This window comes from Anthonomus grandis, chromosome 1 (genome assembly GCF_022605725.1).
Source record: "Anthonomus grandis grandis chromosome 1, icAntGran1.3, whole genome shotgun sequence".
Lineage (NCBI taxonomy): Eukaryota > Metazoa > Arthropoda > Insecta > Coleoptera > Curculionidae > Anthonomus > Anthonomus grandis.
The window spans coordinates 27,041,260-27,066,682 of NC_065546.1; the positions used below are offsets into that span (position 1 = coordinate 27,041,260).

The 25,423-nt window shown below is 31.9% G+C and overlaps 1 protein-coding gene across 1 annotated transcript in view; it reads left to right on the top strand.

Annotated features, from left to right (window-relative positions):
• LOC126740753 (E3 ubiquitin-protein ligase RMND5A) overlaps positions 1-25,423 on the top strand; it is an 89,490-nt gene that overhangs the window by 13,017 nt on the left and 51,050 nt on the right. The window contains 1 exon segment of the mRNA XM_050446917.1: positions 19,510-19,756. Coding sequence (XP_050302874.1) covers positions 19,510-19,756 — 247 coding nt within the window.

The window sequence follows — 25,423 nt, forward strand, 5'->3', positions numbered from 1 at the left end:
TAGAGAAAGCACTCATGAGTCAGCCAGACTGGAGACAAAGTTTCAGCTGCAGAAAAATAAAACGCAGTCACAGAACACAAAGAGGAAAATAGAAAAAAAACATAAATGGGGATTTGCGCCACGGGAAAGGTTCGGATCGCGTACACTTTGGCGCTAGTAATACTGTCCCATTTTATTTTCTGTTTTCTATTTTGGCACTATATGCAAAAAAGTGTGCTTACTTTTCGTTTCCTGGTAGTTGGCTGGGAATTGCAGAAAACATTAGAATTCATATTTTTGTGCGAGTTTATGATATTTATCCGCATAATAGATTTTCTTTTTATGTGAATAGTGATTAGTTTCTTATTATATACTGTTGTGACAAATTGTGTTGTGTTTTATGATTAAAAAAACAAACTAACAGGACATTATAGAATAGATTATAGTGCTGTAACCTGTGGGAAATTTCCAGATTAGGGTTGCAATTTACAAAACTATTATTATTTGTTTAATAAAGACCTAGTTTTCAGGTAAGATTCTATATACTCTCTTTTTTTATGTTAATATTAATGTTTTAAAATTTTAGTTTTTCTATAAATAATCATGTTTTCTACTGCTCCACAGTCACACCCAAAAAATGTTGTGTAGCTGGATGTCTGAATCAGGATGGTAAGAGGCATAGATTTCCAAAAAATTACCCAGAAATATACAATGTATGGATTTCCATTATTAATCCACCTAATTATCATTGTTTATCCTTAGAACAAATCTATAATCATTTGTATGTTTGCCATTGTCACTTTAAAGAGTACTGCAAAGTGCCAACCAGTAAGAGGACTCAAAAGAGCAGCAATACCTACTCTTAACATTGAAGGTAAGTAAATGAATGAATTACTATTAAAAGAATATCTATGTAAATCTTATTTAGTAAGATTTACATAAACTTATGTTAGTTATTTTATTATTTAATTTTTTTCCTTAAATTGTTGGTACAAATTAGTGGCAAACCTAAAATATAGGGACCCATATTTTTTTTTTCAATGAACAGGGTTTTCCATATTGAATTTATTGCAGTTAAAATTTCCACGTTTTACTTATATATATCTACATATAGAATGATATTACTATTTTATTTTTTAAATAAAAAATTATGTTTTACTGGCAAAAGATATTTTAAGTTCTTAAGTTCAGTCCGCTTACCACTGGGGGCTTTGGGTATAAAACATCCACCTTGAAAACAGTTTTTTTTTCTTTTTTATACTAATAAAACAGAATGCTGAGTTATTAAAAATAAATTTTTGATTATTGGGCATTAAAGTATTTTATAAAAAAGTGAAAATTGCTTGTATCTTGTACTCAATATTACCTTTTGGCTGAGGGGAACAAAATAATTTGATATTTTAAACCCCGCATCTTCAACTGGGGATCCTTCAACATAATATATACTTACCTTAAATTGTTGTTTCCAAGAGCAGCTTTTCAAATATTAAAGATAATGGATCTGTCTTTAGTTGATTTTAAAAAATATGAAAAGCTATAGATTTTAAACTTGAAAACAAATGATAAAGCATCAAATAGGTACTTTATAAAAAAATGAGTCTAAAAAATTGAGATGTGGATTAAAACATTCAAAACAATAAAATGTTGGTTTAGGTATCAACTTTATATAGGGATTCATTAAATTATGTTAGGAGAGGTTCAAAATATATTAATTTTTGAGGCTTAAGCTTTAATAGAATTAGAAATAGAAGCTTTAATTTTAATTTGCTTTAAAAAACTTTTTTGCAAGATTTTTTATATATAGTAGATCTTATTTATAAAAATAAATTAATTTTAACATCTTGATTTTGTGAGAGTAAAAATTATTTACATTAATTTATATCATCTGGGAAGCAACTTTATATTTGAAGCAATATTTATTTTTTAGGGGATGGTGCTTATAATGCTGAGCTATTATTAAGCAATAAAGGACATATAATAAATGGCATATATTATGCAAAAGGTAAGATTTCTTCAAAATTCAGAATAGAATATATTTATATACATTTTTGATATTTTCTGCATATTTTTTGTCACTTCTAATATATGAAATGGCTTAAATATATGTTTTATATAATGATTATTAACTAATGATGACATTAACGAATTAATGTTATAATTATTGGAATATTTATTTTTAAAATTAACGTAATTATTAATTATTGACCATGCTTTTAAATTAATGCATTTTGATACCTAATTATGTTTCAATTAGATTTGGATTTTGTTTATATTTTAATTAAAACCTTTTCATTTTACTTAACATTTGTTAAAATAACAAGTACTGCTTATTGCCTTTTCCTAAAAGTTTTTTTTAGCACTTCCCACCAAAAAATTATTAGACCTTCATATGTATCTAAACATATATAATAAATTTTTTTTAAAGGTTCCGTCGGTGTGTTAAGGTTCCGGTCGGTAAGGTATGTTCTAAAGTTACTAATCTTTTAGAACCTATCAGCCAAACTAATGTGGTAGAAAATATCTTAGAGGTACCTATGGAAATAGCTGATGAGAAATCCTCATATGCTTTAAATCAAAAAGATATTCCAGAAAATACCTCATCTTATATGGAAATAATTGATGCTATAATAGAAAATTTCAACAATGAAATAGATATTGAAAAAGTACCATTACAAATTGTACCTAATGCCTCAAGGAAAAAGGAATCTGCTAAGAAACGTGAGTATACTTACATATGTATACATTTATTATATCTATTTTATATAAGTCATTTATTATTATTATATTTATTTATTTTTTTCTCCTCACTAGTTCTTATTCGCTTTTTTTATTGCTAATTTTATTGATATTCCTTTAAACAAATGCATTATTTGAATATTTAAAAAATATGTTTTTAGGTCTTGAAAAAAGAAGGTTTTCATTAAAAAGTTTAAATGTTCATCTTTCCATTGAGTTGACACCAAAGGCCAAAAAATTATATACCAAATTAACATCTTGGAGGAGTGAAATATATGGAATGGAAAAAAAAATTAAATCTCACAAAGAGAGAATAGGTATTGCCAAAAAATATGTCAATCCCACAGATTTTAAAAACCTCTTAAAACATATTAATAGTCCTACTTACAAGTTCATTATAAAATGATGTATATTATTGTATCTATATTCACCAATAATAAATTATTATTCGTGAAATCACAGAAACGTACATGTATCAGAGACAACTGTTTTTTCTGCATGTATGTTATTTGGTAGTATGTTATGTATTTGGCATAGACATAATGCAAAATAGACAATACTTACAAAAGGTCGCCAAGACATGATAAGTTGAAATTTCACCTCCATATTTAAATTTAAAATATAACACTGTGTAAATGCATATTATTATGTAGTACTTATTGATTTTAAGATCTTTACTTATTTTAATAAATATTTTGTTAGTTCTATATTTGAATTTTATTTATGTTTTTGATAATGTCTTTTTCAGATCGTTGATTGAAGTAATAATAGGCAACAAAAATTAATTTTTCTATAATATTTCAATTGATGTTCGGAGGTAAACTGGAATTCTAAAAGAAATATAATAATATTTCTTCAGGTTACCTGAATATTGATTGAAATATTATAGGGAAATTAATTAATATTGTCTATTATTATTTCAACAGATTTTTAATGTTCATTTCTCCATATTTGGCGAAGGGGACGGTATACATTTTTACAGGTATCTTTGCTAGTTCGGATCGCATCCACCGTTTTTGTGGCGTTTTGTTCCGCAGAACTTTATTAAGAGGTTTGTCTTCTATCCTTGGTCTGTTTTCTGTGAACGCAGTTGACAACAGAACTGGCAACACCACACCTAACTACACCTCAGTTGTCACCTATTTGTTGACAAAACTAATGGAATACAAGATTATTCTAATGATTAATCGCGTCCTATAGTGAGTGATTTAGTGCTTGATAAAACCCTCTTCGTGATAAATTTTGGCTTTCCGCCAATTTTATTGAAAAATATATATCGAAATCTACCCATTTTGCAAAAAACCCGACCATTTTTCGTTAGTTTTGACAAAAACCGCTAAACTGCAGAATTACCAAATATTATTATCCTGCATCTGTTGAAGGGTAAACAATCATCTGTATGCATAAAGAAAGCATTTAAATAAATAAATGTTTCACTTTGGTGTGACACTTAAATCATAAAACAGTTTTGCCACTAACCAAAACTCTTTATTTTTACTCTCAAAATGTATTTATTTGCCAAATATTACAATCACCAATATTTAACAATTATTGTATAAGAATTGTCAGTACACCATTTAGCTTAAAAATAAAACAAAAACTTAAACTTATAATCCTTACAAACCTAGGTTCATGAACTCCCCTATAGACTAAATATTTCAACAATTTTTTAAAAACAAAGAAATTTTAACAATGACCAAAGTGTGGGAAATTTATTCTTTATGAATGCAGCTCTTAACTTGACAAATAAAATAGGTACAAAATAGTCTTGATCAGGAATATCAGTCCAAAAAGCTTTTACTGGTTCATGGAGCATGAGTTCTTTTATTTAATACAAACTAAACTAAGAAGGAAGAAACCATGTGGGCATGGTAAAGTGCCTGGTTTGTTTTTTCATCAAGTACTGTTTGAAGTTATTTACATTTTTAAGATATTTAGTGAATTTTATTGTTTTTGATAGGAAAATTTCCCTCAATTCTGAAAACAGGAAAAATTGTACCCCCTCCATAAAAAAATATAGCAAAACACCTTATGGAAAAATATAGACCTGTAACCTTATGTCCAACTATTTCAAAAATTATTGAATACAGCTTTCTGCATAGACTGTGTATTTGGTGGAAAAAAAAAATGGGGCACACGAACATGGCTTTCAGAGAAGTAAGTCCACCTTTCTGCCATGCATGCTCTTTATTGTGAACTATATTGATGCAGAGGATAGCCCTGTTGGAGTCTTTTGTGATCTCAGCAGGGCTCATGGATCATAAAATTGTTCTGTGGAAATCAAAGCAGAAGGTAACAGCCTAAGTTGTAGTGTTCCTTATGTAGTATCTGGCTGAAATACTGTTATAAATTATGGGTGTGTATGGTATGGATATGTACCATGAGCATGCCTTAATGTTACATGTTTCACACCCATAGGGTCCTCTTACTTCAAGGCCCTCTACTTTATTATATACAAATGAACTTTAAAAAGGAATCCCAGTTGTTTCAATTACTTTTTTTTGCATTTGGCACTTCTGTAATTATTTCCAGAGGCTCAGATATTGAACTACAAATAGGCAAAAACAATTATTAAATTTATTTATTTTACAAGTATCAACAGCTACAAGGCCACTTACAGATACTAACTGAACATATGTATCGACATAAATATACATAACTTAATATAGCATAAAAAGTACTGTAATTTATTTATTTATTTATTTATTTATTTATTCTAAGGTAAATTACATTTGATGAATGTTACAGTTTACAATATTAATACTAATTCTAGTTTTTAAATTGTAAGTTATTGCTTAATGTTAGTGGCAATGAACAGTATATGTGTCCACAAAATGGAATTTCAATAGAATATCAAAGGAACTACATAAAACACCCATAAAGAGAAAAAAAAAAGAAACATCCAATTATTTTATTGATTAATTGTGCAGAATAGCTTTCTTTGCTTCGCACTGAAATTTATTTGGGGAAGTACAACTAAAATAAAGTTACACATTACAATATTTATTAACCTTAAGTTAATGTAAAATGTTAAGTAAAATGTTCTGCAATATGGCACATGCAAGAGGAATCTATTACATGTCTGGTATGATGGTACATGAATTTTAAAGGTGGCTAAACACTCTGGGCTATCTATATAGTTATTTAACACTTTGTATGTGAAACAAACATCATAATACTCCCTTCTAGCAGACTTAGAGAGTGAATAGCTAGCATATCTTAGAAATTTATTTTGAATTGTGTCAATTCTGTTAATATGAATTTGAAAATAGGGACACCAAATAATGTTAGAAAATTCAAGTAAAGACCTCACACATGCAATATACAATTGTTTTAAAGCAAATACATTTTTATAATCTTTGCATGACCTTTTGATATAGCTTAACATTGAGTTGGCTCTTGAAATAATATTTTCATAGTGAAAATGAAATGTCAGTTGGGAATCTAGATACACACCCAGGTCTTTAATTACACTGACCTCCTCAAAAATTACATTTTGAATTGATTACACAACTGGCATTTTATTCAAGAGCCCACCAAACCTTAAAAATTTACACTTGTTGGAGTTTAATTGCATATCATTTGCCTGGCATCACAAAAAAAACATTGTCACAATTATCTTGAAGTTTAAGCACATCATTGCAAGATGCTATACTGATAAAAAGTTTGAGGTCATCAGCAAACATCAGGAAGTTACAAGTGAGCAATTTGCCATGGTCATTAATGAAAAGAATAAAGAAAAGAGGACCTAAATGAGACCCGTGAGGTACACCAGATGTGACTAGGAATGGACCCAAAAGATGACCATCTATTTTTATTTGTTGCTGTCTATCAGTTAGATATATATACCCATTTCAGCAAGGTCCCTGACAAGCCATACATAGAGAACTTTGAAAGTAGTAATGAGTGATTGACCCTGTCAAAGGCCTTGCTAAAATCCATGTATATAGCATGGGTCTCAAGCCCTAATCCAAAGTCTTTAAAAATATAGTTGGTGAATAATAAGTGGGTATCTACACTCCTACCGGGGGTTAACCCATGCTGTTGAGGTAATATTCTACTTTGGAAATGAGTTGATAGCACTTGCATGACACACTGTTCAAATATCTTGGGTATTGCTGAAAAAATACTTATAGGCCCGTAGTTTTTAATATTGCACTTACCACCACTTTTGTAGATAGGAGTAATGTAGGAGAGCTTCCATACTTCAGGGAAAATTCCAGAGTTTAAAGACTGGTTAAACATATAGTAGAGAGGAATATATAGGGCTTGAGACCACAATTTTAAAACTCTATGTGAAATGCCATCAGGGTCTTTGCTTTTATTAATATTTAAAGAATCTAGGGCTTTATGAACCATTTCAGCTCTTATGTCAATATGATCAAGATATGATTATAATTAATCTAATCATTCATACAAAATCGAAAATCATTCTTAAAGTCGAAATAAAGATTTAGGTATAGTTAGTTGGACATTGCTATAAAAAAAAAATTTCAGAGGTGGTGATATAAGTAAGGATTAATCAATCCTACACGCTCTATTACAGAATCAAGATTAAACTTTGCAAAGCAGAGATCCAGGACATTTTGCATGTGATTTACTACACCATTATATTGTGTTAAACCTAGGGCAGCAAAAGAATCACACATCAAGATGTCCTTAGAATATTTTACATTAGAGGGCAAAAAACCTGGGATGCTGTCATACTTAGACCAAACAAGGTGAGAAATTTTAGAGTCACCCAACACCATATGAAACATCTCACAGGCAGCTAACACTGTTTGTAGATGGGTTTCATAAACTGAGAGGTCAATTATGGAGGAATATAGACACATCCTATGCAGTAGGATGATTCACCAATTGTCACCAATGTCCATACTTCCTTAATAGTAGAGTTTAATTTTTTTTCAACCAATATTTAATATGTGTGACTTGAAGGAGTTTTTTATTGCGATGGTGACGCCGCCGCTTTTGCACTGTTTGTAGCATCACGATCAGTTCTGTAGATAGTATACCTAGAATCCAGAAGTTCAGAGTTCTCTATTTCAGGGTTAAGCCAAGTTTCCATTAAAACTATGACAGAATATGAATCCGCTTGGGCTGCACAGAAAAGGTCCTTAGACAAAACGTCTTGAGGCCTCTAATATTTTGGTACCAAATTTGAACGTCATTAAAATTTTCCCGTACTTGAATCATTGCTACGGCGTGGACGAAATTCGTTCACTGCAATTTCCACTGCTCAGAGATTGGCGTCAAGTAAACCTTTCAGGAGAGATTTTTTCACACCAATCTTGAAAGATGCAACATCCTAATTTTTGTCAAGCGTTATACATTTTGACATCCGAGACTGACAGCTGCTTTTTCATATTTTCGAGGATCTGCTGCTCAGTGGTATCAGGGTTGCATCAACTAAGATACAACCACTGCCTCCTTTCCCCTGCCGACAAGGAACTGTCTTTAGTTGCACTGCCAATTATCAGCTGTTGCTTCCTAGAAGCAGTTGGGGGTGGAAGTTGAGACCTTGTTGATAGTCAAGTCGGTGAACTTGCAGAATGATGATTTAGATTGAGTGATCACAGAGCGTGCAGCTCGAATTGAATTAGTAATAATAATAATATGCTTTATTTGCCAACAAAATCGTATACAGGACGACAAAGCAACGTCATACAAAGGACGATCTAGCTCCCATAGGATACATTAATTTTTCTTATCTAGAATTCATAGAGAAACAAAATAACAAAATTTAAAATAAATATTCTAAATATTTAACATAAGTTACAATTATTATCTAAAAGTAAAATTATAAAAACATTTACCTGCAACCAGTGGTAAACAGCTTTTTTTTTAATTGAACTGTAGATTCAATGCTTCTAATATCAGCAGGTAGCATTCTATAAGCCCTGATGGCCATATAATGAGAACATCTTTCATAGGAAGCTGAATTATGCAATGGAATGCGGAGATCGCTTCTATGTCGTCTATGTGACAATCATAGTCACATCCTCAGTGTCCATTGCCCTATTCTCAACAAACAAATGATTGTGCTTTTTCACGAATAACACCATAATTTCACGAGGGAAGGGTAAGTATTTTTAGTTTGCTGAAGTAAGGTCTACAGGAAGTTCTGTAGGTCAGGCCCAATAAACAACGAATGATACGCTTTTGTATTCTTAATATATCTAGAGCTCCTCTTGCTGATCCCCAGAAACAGATACCATATTGTAAGATCGACTGTACCTGTCCGAATTAAAATAGGCGAGGAGATACCTCAGACACTACATCCCTTAATCTTCTAATCAATCCGCACAAGCTAGCTAATCTGGAATAAAGGTTTTTAATATGTTTTTTCCAATTTAAATTGGGATCAATGTCTACCAATGACCAGACCACACAAGTAGAGAATCTGAGACAAAAGTGGCCTTCAAAAAATTAATCAACCCCGTTTTACCAGAGTTCAAAGACAAATTACTGTCCAAACACAAGGCGCGAACAACCTTATGCGCTCCACTGCGGTCGAGTAGCCCCGTGAAAGATCTGCTACTGTCCTCCTGGCAACTATAACTGATGTGTCGTCGGCGAATTGACAAATCATATCAGAAGGGAATAGCTCAGAAAAGCCATTGACATATAATAGAAAGAGCACAGGTCCCAAGATTGAGCCCTGAGGCACACCTCTTCCTAAAATTTGGCGGCGGGAAAACGTTGGTGAGCCGGAATGTGTCACACAAACTATTTGTTCTCTTTGCTCTAGATATGAACTGAGTAATTTAGATGCTACACTTTGAGGCCGTACCGTTCCAGGATGTCCAGCAGTAAAGAATGGCCAACCGTGTCAAACGCCTTAGACAAATCGAAATACAGTCCAGCTACACTTGCCTTTCTCTCAAGATTCTCCATGGTATACTGTATTGCAGTGTAAATGGCAATTTCCGTCGATTGGTTGTTATATTGTTGTTTGGTTGTTTTTTTATTCCGTATTGGTGTTTATTTATTATTTGATGGTGAGTTAAATAATTCATAACTATTTGATAGATAACCAAATACCTTTAATGTGAATGGTAGTACGGATATCGGCCGATAGTTGGCAATATTTGTTTTTTCTCCCTTCTTAAAAACAGGCACTACTTTTGCCCGCTTAAGAGCAGAAGGGAAAATGTGGGTAGCAAGACTCTCATTGATCACATTGGAAATGGGTCCGGTTAAGTGAATCACAACAAACTTTAAAACGAATACCGGAATTTCATCCAAGCCAGAGGAAAATTTATTTGGAAGGTTCATCAATATCTTTATTTTTACCTGACTCAGATTTTATGATTGACCATGCCAATTTTATCTTGTTTTTTGAATTTTGGATTTTGTTCATTTATAGACTTTTTATAAGAGGAGTTGTAACATCGATATTGTTTCCTTTCACGTTTTTATGTAACGCGGTGTTCCCTAAAATTACTATATTTGTACCAAACATAGAGATCTTTTATGTAGTTAGAATATCTTTTTATCTCTGGTGTAATCCAGGTTGGCTTCTTATTTTTCAACCTAGTACATATAATAATAGAAAAGAATACGAAAGAAAGTATTATATTTTCCTTTAACTTCTTTATCAGAATAGACCTCCTCCTATGCCTCAGACATCAGCATATTGTAAAATCGATTCATGTTGTGTGTCGAGAATTTTCGCCGCTTCACAACCATACCACATGGAACCTCCATCTGTCTCTTAAAAACAAAGATTTGAGGATAATGATCAGACAGATTAGCAACAAGGACTTCAGAAGATATGACAACACTTGGATTCATATTTGTAAAGATGTTGTCCGACTCAGAGGCACAATGAACAGTGATTCTAGTGTTGGAGTTAATGTAAGGTATTAGACCAAAGCTCTGCATTAGTCCAAGCAAGGCCATCACGCCATGGTCATCAGAATTACTAAAGTTAAAGTCTCCTGAAATAGTAAAAGAAATTTTGTTATTATACATCTCATCAAGTAGGTTAGCAAGATTGTGGAGACAAAAATTGGCTGTTACCACTAGGTGATCTGTAAACACAAATATCTATTATGGAACTATTGCTATTAATAACAATTTTAGAAATGCAAAATTCAGAGACTTTTTGTGCCAGTCTGTAGACTGTTTACTTCATTTACGTTAACATGATCACTGAGATCATCTTTATAAAATATAGCAGTGCCACCTCCTTTTGAACAAGAGCGACCATAGTAACTTGAGAGGTTATATCCATGTATCTTTACAAGTGTTATGTCCTGGTTTTTTTGACCAATGTTCAGTAATTGTGAGAATGTCTGGAGATAGTGTAGCCAGCAGAACTTCGAGCTCCAGAACTTTATTGTTTAAGCTTTGCACATTGTAGTTAAGTTGCTTTAGTGCAGAATTACTGAAAGTATTTGTATTTGGTGACAAGTATTCTGCGTCAGAATGGTGAGACCCACACTGTTTCCACAATAATTTTCATGCTACTTGCGATGCAAGTCCCGTATAGCATCTGTTAGGTTAAGATACAGACTCATGTGGCTTGTTGACTTCTCTGGTGATGGTCTGAAAAATTACGACCACGCGAGTTGAACCTTTCGAAACTTACTCCACGTGGCCAGAAATTCTTATCATACACTAAGTCTTATCATACAATAAATCGCACTTTTTTGGAATAGTCGCGTTCGGCACAAGATCTGATGAAATGCTTTTTCACACTTTAGTTCCAAACTTTTTTTGCACACAATTGTACTTGCCATCTTGATCTTTTGATTTTTTTGGAAGCTGGGAAGTGATTGGAGCCTTGGTAGAAGCCATGTTGTGAGTCATTAATAGTAACATCACCCGCAGAAATATTTAATATGGAATGCAAGGATCCCTCAAGTCTGCTCAGCGAGGCAAGTAACATTTGCTGCTGCTGAGATGTCTTATTGCAACTATCTCTGATTTGTTCAACTTTACCTTCCATTTTTCATAGTTGCATGACAAAATCGGAATTTACACGCTCCAACTGATTGATTTTGTCGGTAATAGAAATGTCCCATGATAAGTCAGATGTATGAAGACTAGTATTAGACTTCTGAATATCTGAATTATTTTGAAGATTGTCCATGTTTTATTTAAATTTTTATTATAAATAATAATACAATAACAAATACCCAACACATCACTGACCAGTTCAGTTCAGTTTTAGTTCATTTAGTATCATTTTATTAAACTGATTCAGACTAGTTGAATCAATGTGATTTCTTGAATTTCATCTTCAGAGACCAGAGGAGTACAAAAAAAGGACATGGGTTTTAAAGGTAAGCATGGTAAATTTCACAAGGACCAAAACATTCTGGGATTTAGTGAAGAAATAGTCCATACTTGCAGTGGAGTCGTAGGTTAAGGTGAAAATCCTGCAGTCTCCCTTAACTATTTTATTAAACATTTAGTTATTTAAAATTCCCTACATGTTTCGGACACATTGGTGTCCATCATCAGGGGATAAAAGCTTTAAAATTGGTATTGGATATACGCCCCAGGGTTTGATTCCATATCAAAAGCCCTCTATTTGTTCTTATTTTTTTTTATTTTATAATTTTTTATTTGATTTATTGACATTCTGTTGTCGACAAGTACCGAACAGTACGCTAAAAAATATATTTTCTAAACGAGGAGTTTTGTCCTTCTTGGATAACAGAATGTAAATAAATAAAATAAAAAAAAACAATAATAACAAATAGAGGGCTTTGGACATGGAATCAAACCCTGAAGCGTATACCCAATACCAATCTTAAACCTTTTAACTAAATGTTTAATAAATAAGTGGAGGGAGACAGACTGCAGGATTTTTACCTTTACCTTATTTTGGCATTTGTTTGTAACGCAGATTCCACATTTCTTAGGCAGTTGGTGTAGGCAGCTTTAACTTCAGATTTAACTGAAGCTCTTGTGGAATGGTATCTGGATCTTCAGTAGCAAGATCTGGATTTTCTTGATTTAAGATAAAGTTTATACTTAATAAGTTTGATAATGGTAAACCACACTGGGTATTTTCTTTTTTTTTAAGTGACTTAGGTACTGATTTGTCTAAAATGTCATTAAGTGTAGAATAAAACTCCTCAGTGACAATATTAACATCAGTAAAAAGTTTTTTCTAGTTAGCCCACAGTCGCTGCCGCACATAACTAGGAATGTTAAAGTCGCCGATAATGGCAAATTTCAATTTTCGTTTACCTACAAGGTTAGCCTCCATTTTCTCAAAAAAAACATTCATACAAATACAGAATCCACTATTAGGGATGAAATATACTACAATGACATACAAGCTGGAAATATCACCAAGTGGTATCCTAATACACAATGCGTCCTGATCAGCATCAAAAATGTTAACTTCGGTAGCAATGAAGCTGTCTTTGATTGCAAACAATACACCACCGCCCTGAGATTTATCTGTTATTATTCTACTCCTATCCCTTCTAAAAATAAGTCTGTCCTTAAAGCTAAACTCTGCATTACTAATGGAATCATTCAACCATGTCTCCAACAGTGCAATTAAGTCAAAATCATTAAGCAGTAAATAAATTTTCAGTTGGTTTAATTTTGTTTTTATGCCGCTACAATTTTGATAAAATATAGAAAAATCATTAGTTAACCGGCAGCTATTTCTCTTAATTCTTGGTGAAATTTTACGCTTGAAGAATTATGGAGATTTTGACTAATGGAAAGAGCATTATAAACAGAAAATGATAAGTCAAAGCTACAATCACTGTCAGTTGATGTACCATGAAATGGGGGGTCGATACCAGGTTCAAAAATTAGATGATTGGTTTTCCAATCCAATCTTTCAAACCATCTTTATTTTAATATAAGTAAAACACAATATATGTTTCCATGATCCATGATTCAGATTGGTATTGGTATTTTGCCATGCAAGGCAAAATAGGTATAACAATTTAGAGTTCCTAGAATTGTTGTTGTTATACTATGCACTCAGTATTAAGGGATAGAATTTCATTTTTGGCAATCTCTGCGATGGCAGTACTAATGTTCTTATATAATGAAATCTTATTTTAAGGTATATTTCTGCTGTTGATTATAAGATTTTCTATAGAACCTTTTCAAACAACATTACAGAAATATATATCTTAGATATTCATCATTTGTTAGACGCAAAATTCTTACTTTGTACTGTATTTTTATTTTGGAAACAGTCTGCCTGATTTTTAAAAACATAATGGTGAACTCTTGGGTGAACTAAATGTGGAGTATAGATTATAATACCCAGCATGCCTCTTATAACAGATTGCCAATCCCCGCTCTGAGTAAGTAAAAAAATCAGTGGTATACAATGGAAAGAAAATGTTCAATCATCTACCCTTATCCATACGCCAAAGTAATAACAGCTTGGAATTTAGGCGCTCTACCAAAGCTTTTTTGTTAAGAAAAGGGCTACTATAGCCCCACAGAATATTTTTCTAATGTATTTTAATATAAATTATTAAATAGGTTTGCAATTCACATCTTTCAAATTTAATTTAATTATCTTCTATCTATTTCAATGTATTCATGTATTATTTTTTTAGTATAACATTATAATTTTATTGTTTTATGGAACTAAAATTTTTTATAATGTATATTTTATGACCCTTCACTTTGGTGATCGTTTTACCTGTGTTTTTTTATGACTGACTATTTTTAGCTTGATTTTTTGTTGCATATACGTGTTGTGTATAATTATTATTATAAACACCTTTATTTCATGTTATTATTTTAGTTATAACTGTACCTACTTCATTATAACTGTTACTACTTTCTTAACCTTGTAAATAACATCAATAAACCTAAATAACAATGCATATTTTGTTTTGACATTAAAGCATATTTTGAATTTGCATTTGAAACAAGTTTAAATATTCATCAACATAAAAAAAGTTATTCAACTTATGGACAAAAGCATTTTCCAAATACCAGAAATGCAGATAATTTTTATATAGCTCTATATAGAACACAAATAAAATCTGCAAATGTGATTGGCCTTAAAATGTATAAGATCTTGCTACCAAATATAAAGGCATACACAGATCTTACTAGATTTAAGGATAAATTAAATCCCATTTAGGATCAAATACAATTTATTTTATAGAATTCCTGAACTTAGATGCTGGTCATACACTTTTATAAAAGGTAAAAACACAAAATCTACAGCATCAGAGGAACATTTAATAAAATCACAAAGGTTGCATGTGTAGCTCGACTAGAACCATAACACACACAAAACACCTAACACATGAATAAACAAAGCTTACAATAAAGTAGCACTGTCTATCTACAAAGAACTTAACTAAACAATCAAATCGCCTTATACATTTCAGAAATCTAATAATCATTTATGAGTCTAAAATTATTTAAGGTTATTAAAAACTAGATGGCCATCAGTTCAAACCTTTCATTAACACAGGACAGATCTGGGTTTTTACTTAGAACATTGAAAGGCCTTTCAATGTTCTAAGGGTTTTTAAAAGCTTTACTAATTTCCATTGTCTCCAGCAAGTCTAGTTTTCTACTTTTATTGCACTGATGAAGTATTTTTATATTTTGGCTGTCAGGAAAATTATGTTTGGCGGCGAGGAGGTGATTAGCAAAAGCCGATCTGGTGACTGTGATATCGGTATTTTTAAATTTATTATTTTGAGCCTTATTTATTACTTTGAGAAAAAAAGCAGGATAGTTGGGACTAGTTTGGTCCAAAATAAGTGAACGACCTAAAAGTATTAATATAGTTTGCTTGTTGTTGGATTAAATTAAATGATAATTTAGACTTGTTCACATACTGAAAATACATTTTATATATAGGTTTTAGAGGGAAAAATGTACTGACTGCTAATTATTTAATGGTAAGGAATTCTTTTTTAAAAGCTTCACGAGAAAGTGGGATGTTAAAAAGTTTCATTATTTTTGTTTCTGAGTTAGGTACTAAGAAATAAGTCACTAAGAAATGACGATAAACAAGAGCCCATTGCTAGTCCTTCTTTTTGTTTAAAAAAAAGGTTGTTAAATAGGAAAAAAATTTGATCTAACACAGTGGAAAGAAGTAAAATTAGATTTTCTAACTTATGACTTAGAAATGTCTCCAACTTCAAAGCGCCATATTCTGTAACAAATTTAGTGAATTTTGCCAAGAGCATTCAAATGTTCACATTCCAGATACAAACCAGCTTATATCGCTAGACGTGAAAAACTTATTTCCAAGCATTCCACCGGCTGATTGTCTTAGTCAAAGAGCTTCTCAGGGGGAAACTTGATTCACTCTCGGTATATACTCTTGCGATGTTGTTGCCCCTTTCTCTAAAATATGGTATCTGCATTCATTTAACTTTGAATATTGGCTTCTTTATAGAGTATCTTATCAGATTTTATTAAAAAGGAACAGTAGTACTGTTTTGTACCTCAAAATAATACCATCAAAATAAGTGACAAATTTTAATAATATTATAAAGTGTTTTTTTGCCTTTTCTACGTAAGCATTTGGCATTAGAGATGTTGCAGGCACACAAACTGCCGATAGTTTCATGACAATGCTAATTCTAGCCTTTCAATGTTCTAAGCTCTTAACTCTTAAATTTACGATGTAAGATCTTATTTATGAATCAAATGTTGCAATGTTAAAAGGAAAATTTAGCGGATTTTTTTCGCCTCTCAATGTCTCAATTTTGTCGTATTTACTCTGTAAAATGTACACATTATGCAGGGTGACGACCGATGGTACGTTCCGTTTTGAATTTTTTTGATTACACTTCCCTATGTACTATACCTCTCTTTAACGGTTTTCGAGACGAAAAATAATTTTGCGGGTTTTGTGGTAAAAACCATGGGATAACTAATTGCTTATTTATCAACCATTTCAGTTCCTAAAAAGCTCAAATTTTTAAACATCACTTTAAGTGACCATCTTGATTACCTTCACATTGCGCAATTTAATCGTTAAGCATTATAGAGAGTCATAATCGGCATATCGTATCGAAAATTAAATAAAAATTCTTCAGTTACTAATATTACGAAAAATCCTTTTTTTTTAATGGAACCCCTATATTTTATTTGTTCTTCTAATAGACAGTTAAAATAGCTTTAATTTAATATGACACATTCCAATACCTAAGTAGCCGCGTTTTAGAAATAAATTCTTATTTTGTATAAATATTATTAACATATAAATATTAAAAACTTTTTCTCGGTTCTTGTTTACAAAACAACTATCGTATTGTCGTAATAATTTAATTTTAAAGTTTTTGTAAATCCATGTTTGGTCCTATTCGCATGTATCTTAATTCGTTTTAAGCTTTTAACTCAAACTCAAAACTGCTTTATTGTCAATATAAACATAGAAGTTGTAGATAAAGCCAATAGACTGTACATTAAAGGAATGAAAACGAGAAACTAATTTAAAATAAAATAAAATTATATAAAACTTCGAAAAATACGAGTCACAAAAATATGAGTGACATGAGTCACGAGGCTTAGCCCCACATAGATATCTAATGGCTCTTTTCTGGAGTACAAACACTGAACTAAAAAGTGAATTTGAACATGAATTCCAAAAGCAAATTCCATATCGAAGGTGCGTCTCGATAATCGCGAAGTATGCAGATCTGACGATGGAGAAATTAAGACTGGTGGCAATAACCCTTAGGGCGTAGCAGCCTGATGAGACTTTTCTACATACATTCACAATATGGTCTTCAAATTTAAGGAACTTGTCTATGGAAAGACCCAACAACTTACTGAACGGTGGCATGGTGATGGCTTTATTATTTTAACCTTGTCTGAGGCTTTAGATCTGTAAGATATATTGACGGAACCTCTTATTTTGTTATCCCTGATGATGGTTATATGTCATGTTATATGTCCGAAACAGGTCGGATTAATATTTTTTTAAATAAATTTAGTGGAGGATGACCGTAGTATCTTTAGTTACCCATTGATCTATTAACTCCACTGCAAGAATGGACTACTTCTTCAAATTTATAAAATCATTTTGTGCTGGATATATTCGTCGCTCTTCCAATTTTGTTTTCATCTAGCTCATCAAAACAGATAATAACTCGCTGACGTAGCTCTTGCGTACACCCTTTCCTTTACATTACCCACAAATAAAAATCAAGGGATGTCAGATCTGGCGATCTTCTCGGCCACTCCTATGGTTCCATACGCCTAAAGCATCTATCATTAAACATGTTGTACAGTTCTCTTGTTACACCGTCTCCACAGTGAGGCGGGAGTCCATCCAATTGAAACCAACGTATTTTTTTTCCAAAAAAATACTTACAACCCTTTTTAAAATTTCTACAAATTTGGCAGATTTTAGTAATTTATCATAAATTAAAAATTCTACTTGATTATCTCTTAAAAGCCAAAATACATTGAAACTCAATTTTTCTTGAAAACCTATTTCTTTTGCCGCGTGTCAATCGAATCAGTCCAAAAATAATTTTTTCTATTGAAAATTCTCCCCTTGGAAAATTTTGCTTCGGTCCAAATTATTTTTCTTCTGCAAAGTCAGCGTCTTCTTCAATGTGGATCAAAATATTTCCACAGAATTCTACGCTTCTGTGATGGTCTTGTGGTTTGAAAGCCTTGACTTTGGTAAATTTGTATGGATTTTATGATTGGCTACTATTTTTGGAATTGAATAATAAGACAAACTTAAATCATTCTTAGCACTTCTGATTGAAGCTTGGGGATATGCAGTAAAATTTGACAATACATTCATAATATTATCTTCTTGGTAATTGGCTTTGTTTTGTGTAATATAGGTTTTGGAGCCATAATTGCCAAAATAATTTTATAACCTTACAAACTTTTGCGATTCATTGATGGTAGATGATAGTTAATATCTTCCATTTTGGAATTTTTAATTAAAATGATCATAAACCACAATGTTAATATTTTAACTTAATATGTCACTGTCATTTATTATACCGTTGTGACATTTAAATGGCTAAGTAAATAACAAAATAAAAATATTTAAAATTATCAAATTTCATGAAACTAAGTATTTATTCTAAAACGCGGCCACTTAGATATAAGAATATGTCATATTAAATTAAAGGTATTTGAACTGTCCATTCCATTAGAATATAAAATAAAATATAGTGTTCCATTACAAGGATATTAATTTAATTTTCAACGACCCTCAACTTAGGTGAGAAATAAACAATTAGTTATCCTCTATTGGTTTTTAACAAAAAACACAATTTTTTGTTTCGAAAATCGCTAAAGAAATAGGGAAGTAGGATTTAAAAAAACTCAAATTGAAGTAGGGATTCAAAATATCTAAAAATTGATAGAATGTTCCATTTAAAAAATTAAAGATCTTGAAATTTTTTTCACCCTATATATATCCAATCCTTTGTCAACAAAATGTATATTTTTTATTAATAAAGTACTTTTTGATTTTAAATAATAAGTTAACATTCTAAACTCAGATTCAACTAAATCGATCAGTCAGAAATTTGTGCCTGAAACACCCTTAAGGGTCAAACCTAGTCGGAAATACAAAACTCGTAATGAGTGTACACTTGATACTGGATTGGCCATACTTTTGTGATTTATGCTTTGGCTTGACAGATGAAAAAAAATGACCATCTTGAATTTTATTCCCAGGAGGAAGATATAAAAGAGAGTTTCAATAGACCATTGAGTGAAGGTGGACATTTTAAAACCATAATGCATTTATAGTAATAATTTTGTTTAATTGCCACTGCTCTAAAACATATAACTCTTATTAAATAAATTTTTATTTAATGTTATTTAAATTTTTAGCTCCTGAAGGTCATACCTTAACCACCCTACAGCAGGATTTAATTAAACAGTCTATGGCAAAAGTAAAAGATACAGTATCCAGATTAGCTATCGAACACAGAGATTTACACAGTTCCGTCTCCAAAGTAGGCAAGTCGATTGACAGAAACTTCACGCAAGATTTTACAGCCTGTAGCAAAGAAAATGTTTTTAACGATTCAGAAAAGCTTGATCTTATAAATAAGATTATATGCAAACATTATTATAGGTAAGTACCTGTAATACTATTGTATTTAACAATTAATTTATTTTTAAATATAGTTATGGAGCATCGAAAAAGCATGTTAGGTTTGTTTCTAAACATGACAACTTTAAGAATCAATTTGCACAACCTTTAAAAACGACAATAGCGGTTAGCAATATCCTAATTAAAATTGCTGTTTTAGAATATGGAGCTTTAAAGTAACAATGTTTTCCCAAAAAATACAAAAGTTAAACGTAATAATTTGCTGTTGCGCATTGTCTCAACCTTAGAACATTGAATACACTAGAATAAACATTGGCTGCTTTGGATTGAGCGCAACATTTACACAGGGGGCAGAGGGGATATTTTGTTGATAAACATCCTTAGTATTCCATGTTGCTAGTAATTACTCAATTTTAAGAGAAGAAAATAAAGTGATATAATAAATTATTATAATTAGCAGAAACTGAGTTGCATTCTTTATTATAAAGCAAAGAAAGAGTTTAATAACCAAAACTATTTTATACTATATTTACACTAAACACTAATAATAATTAATATTTTTAATTTGGACTCTTTAAATCACCAAATTTCTACAAAGCGGCCACGCTGTATATTTTGGCCAGTAATATTCTCGCAATAAAGGTATTTGGCACTGCGGTCGTTGTTTACTTTTGGATGGTGCACCTTTCGTACAGTATTAGTATTAAAAGGATTTTTTGGATGGTTTTAGTGCGTTTTAATTAATATTAAGACTAAAAACTCATAAAAAATAATAAAGAAGTCTGAAGTGGATCACATATATTGGAAAAAAGGAAATTCAAATCGTTCCTTTCACAGGAGAGTTAGGTGTCTATTAGATCCTTCTAGGTTATCATATTATAAAAGACGGCATATTTGTGAAGTATCTATTAAGTATTGGTACCAAAATATTAATAAAAATGTCCCGTAAATAAAATAACAACGTAGTCTCTCTACTCATACCGTACACCACGAAATTTAAAGAAAACAATCCCCCGCTCCTCTGGTCCCAAGGGCTCCCACGATGGTCCGGATGCACATCCAACTCATTCTCTATTTTCGTGCCGTTCATCACGTATCGTTACGAGTTCAAATTTGTATTTTCCCCTTTTTTCACAATTAGTTTCTTTTTTATGTGTAACTATAGTTAGGGTTAGTCATAATAAGGACTCAAAAGACACTTTATCCTAGTGTAACGAAGTTACGAGATTTTGTCTTTATTTTATAGTAATAAGGGTAAGCCCAGGCAGTATTTTATAAGAAAACTTAGATAATTTTGCTCCGTTAACATTTAACCTCTAATTTTATAATTTATATAACAAAAAGATACATTTTAAGCTTTACCTGTGAGTCATGAGGGGCTTATAATCGTAAACATACCTAAAGGAACCAACTTAAAGAAGTTTCTAGCCGGATAGTACCATGGAAAGTTTCGATTTCTTATAGGTTATACCTAGTTCTCCGTTGACTACGTTGTAGTCCTGGCTGTTCTTAGGAGAGTAAAGAACCACAAATGCCTAAAACTGAGAGGTTTTTCATCACTATGCTTCCAGTTTTATAGTTATTTTTATGAATTTTCCTTTCATGCTGTTGCATCGTTTACATGTCCTATTATGCAAGTTTCAAGGTTTACCTACCTTGGGAAGCCCTGTTAAATAAAGGGTCATGCCTTGTATGGCAAAATATAATATAAATCATGATTCGGTTTTCCGCGGTTTTCCTAAAAAGTCGGTTTTCTTGTACACATGTGATCACCTTTTGTCCCGCTGTTTTCACCTAGAAATACCCGGTTTTGAGAGCTGAAACTAGGTTTGTTTACCATATAGGGTCGTAGCCTATAAATCCGTACCGTTTTCATGACGGAAAACTCTATTTCCATTAAGTTTTCCCAATTGAAAAGTTATATTCTTGTTTGGAACCAGAGAAATACTCACTGCGGATTCATTTTGTATTTAATTGATAATTTTTATTATTAAAAAAATATATAAAAAAAGAAATATTTACCAAAATAAGTATAAAAATGAAAAATCAAAATGCTTAACATTCTATGCACTTAAACAGACTATCTATATACATACTAGAAAGACTCTGCATCACCTATTTACTTAATACCTTCTATAATGGACATTAAACTGTCAACAGAAATATCGAACCGTTCATGTAAATTATTATTATTATTATAATTCTGACACATTATATTAAATAAGAAGAATAAGATCTCATTATAACCGGACAGTCTACTTTCAATCTCTACCTGGTTTCTCCACTGTTTAAAGGCTTACCCGACAGGCTAGAGGGGACTCTAAGCTCCTTTAATTACTTAGAGTGGCGCCCGAGGCATTTTGTTAACTTTTCTCCTATAACTGTACAAAGAAATAGTGAGGGGGGTTGACAGATATCCTGCGACGTCAAAGTTTAGAGGGTGGACATACGGCAAGTACGTAAAGAATCCCGCTACAGTAGACTCTGATAGTGATGACTATATCGAGTACAAGATTTTAATAATTAAAAAATAAATGTATAAAATATTACAATCGAGTAATGAAGGGCTGCGTTCCTTAACTCGATTTCAAATAAAAATTCTGATGAGAAAGCAATGAAAAGACAAGGGCAGCAAAGATATTGTGTATATATTTTACAAAACTTGTTCATTTTTAAAAATATCATTGGATATTTTAAATGTCCAATTACTTAAAAAATGCCTTTCTTATTTACTCAATAATCTCTTCTTAAAATTCATAGGATAATACATAGTCTCCCTTTCCGAGGAGAGCATATAATGTAAAATATAATTAGAAATTTTATAAAGTTTGTTAGCTAATATTATTATAGCAAAAAATAATTCTTAAATAGGTGTATACAGGGTGTTTGGCGGAGGGTTAGCCAAACTTGGTGGGCATATAGATAAGCTCAGATAGAAGATATTTTCTTAATAAACTTGTGTTCTAAAAGTCTCGGGTTTTTTTATATCATTGATTTTGTGTTATTTTCAAGATTTTCAAAAAATCATGCCTTTTGACATCTTTAAATTTTGTCAGCATATTTTTCACGTTTTTTTTACATTTGTATTTAGTCTGTAATGTATCCTGAATCTAAAAAAAATCAATATCAAGTACAAATAATACCAAAATAATTCGTTTTGAGCTCAAAAAGTTAATACAAGTAGCAAAAAAAGTTATGAAAGGTAACTTTAACTTGACGCAAAAAAAAAAATAAAATCTATCAAGATGTTCAGGTAGTTTTAAAAACATCTCCAGTTAATACTCTTTTTAATGATATGGGATGTGTAACACAAAGCCGACTAACTTGCCACAATTCATGACTTTATAGGAAAATAAAGTAAAAAAAAAATATTTTTTAAATTTGATGTATCTATTTTAAAATTACAAATTTTCAGAAGTCGCATCTCTTCTCTGACGGTTAGAACAGCGGCATTGATTCTTTGAATTAAGTGGTCTAGATTGTCAATTTCCACCTCGTACACGAGTTCTTTCGCACGTCCCCATACGTAAAAATCGAGAGGGGTTAAATCAGGGGACCGTGGAGGCCATGCGATGGGACCTGCTCTTCCGATCCACGAATTGGAAAAAGTATTGTCCAGAAATTCTCTAACGGCGACCCGATAGTGTGCAGGACACCCGTCATTCTGGAAGACGATTGGCCGGCCCGTCTTCATTAAATATGGGTATATCAGCCAATAATTGTGGGAGATCATTTTGTAAAAAATGTAAGTAATTGTCCCCGTTGAGGTTTCTCGGCAAGTAGTGTGGACCGATGAGGTGTCTCCCAACCACACCTGCCCAAACATTAACACTGAATCTTGTTTGGAGAGGTCAAATGCGGATTTACGTTTTTGTTTTCCCAATAATGTAAATTATGATGGTTAAATATCCCCGCACGTGTACATGTTGATTCATCTGTCCATAAGATGCTTTTTAAAAAGTGTCCATTTTCAACGTCTGCGTGAAGCAAAAAGCGGCAAAATTGTACCCGTCGCTCATAGTCGGCTTGTAGAAGACCTAGTATAGAGTATCACGATGCCAGTAAAAATTGCGGAATTAAGTTGTTGATGTAGTATGAAATTACCTTGCACTGGGGTGTAATGGAAAGGATGCCTTCCTTCTGCCTTGACAACTGACCATGCTTTCCATGTAGAAATGTTCAGATCTGTAGCTACTTTCCTTGTACTAGTAGTGGGATCCTCATCGAATGCGCGAATTACGTTTTCATCTACAACAACATCATACTGCCTCCGATTGATCCTCGGTTCTTGAAAATTTAGATTGCCTGTTTCCCTTAATCGATGAAAATTGTTAGCAAAAGTGTTGTGGTGGGGCACACGCCTATTGGGGTATTGCTCCTCATAAATTATTTGTGCTGCTCGCGTATTACCATTGGCTCTTCCATAAGCAAAGACAATATCGGCGTATTCTTCGGTAGTGTATCCAGCCATTGTGGCGATAATGATACGAAAATAAGGAGAGTCACAAAAACAATATAAAAACTCAATTAACAGCAACAATAACAACAATATTAACAATAACAATAACAACTACAGAAACGATACAATACTAAATTAACGACTTGGGTACGTAAGAAAGCTAAAAAGTTACACCACGACAAATGACAAATGTCAAATGACAACAACAATATGTAGCACATATTGTTGTTGTCACAACAACAATCCCATAGCATGTTCCACGATCTCCTCATTTGACCTTTCAAAGAATCGATGCCGCTTTTCAAACAAATCAGAAATGAGATGCGGCTTCGTCTTACGACAGTGGAAATGCGACGGTGACGTAGGGCATGTATTAGAGCCAGGGGAGCGCAGTTTTAATAAAATTTGTAATTTTGAAATAAATACATAAAATTAAAAAAATATTTTTTTTTTACTTTATTGTCCTTTAAAGTCATGAATTGTGGCAAGTTAGTCGTGTGTTACACATCGTATATCATTGAAAAGAGTATTAACTGGAGATGTTTTTAAAACTACCTGAACATCTTGATAGATTTTAGTTTTTTTTTTTGCGTCAAGTTAAAGTTACCTTTCATAACTTTTTTTGCTACTTGTATTAACTTTTTGAGCTCAAAACGAATTATTTCGGTATTATTTGTACTTGATATTGATTTTTTTAGATTCAGGATACATTACAGACTAAATACAAATGTATAAAAAAAGGTGAAAAATATGCTGAAAAAATTTAAAGATGTCAAAAGACATAATTTTTTGAAAATCCTGAAAATAACACAAAATCAATGATATAAAAAACCCGAGATTTTTAGAACACAAGTTCATTAAGAAAATATCTTCTATCTGAGCCTATCTATATGCCCACCAAGTTTGGCTAACCCTCCGCCAAACACCCTGTATATCACAAACATTAATTTAATGAAAACATCTTGTCGAACTTGCATTGTCTTATTTATTTAATGTAACACGACGTTTCGGTTACATTAAATAAGTGTAAACTCTTTTAGAGATTGATACGGAATTGATAACGGTTGGAGATACTTACCAACCGAAACGTCGTGTTACATTAAATAAATAAGACAATGCAAGTTCGACAAGATGTTTTCACTGTACCATTGTCTACCACCTTCAAAAACATTAATTTAATGTTTTGTATTTTAATATCTTTGTTTCAAAGGTTTTTTATTTTTTAGTCT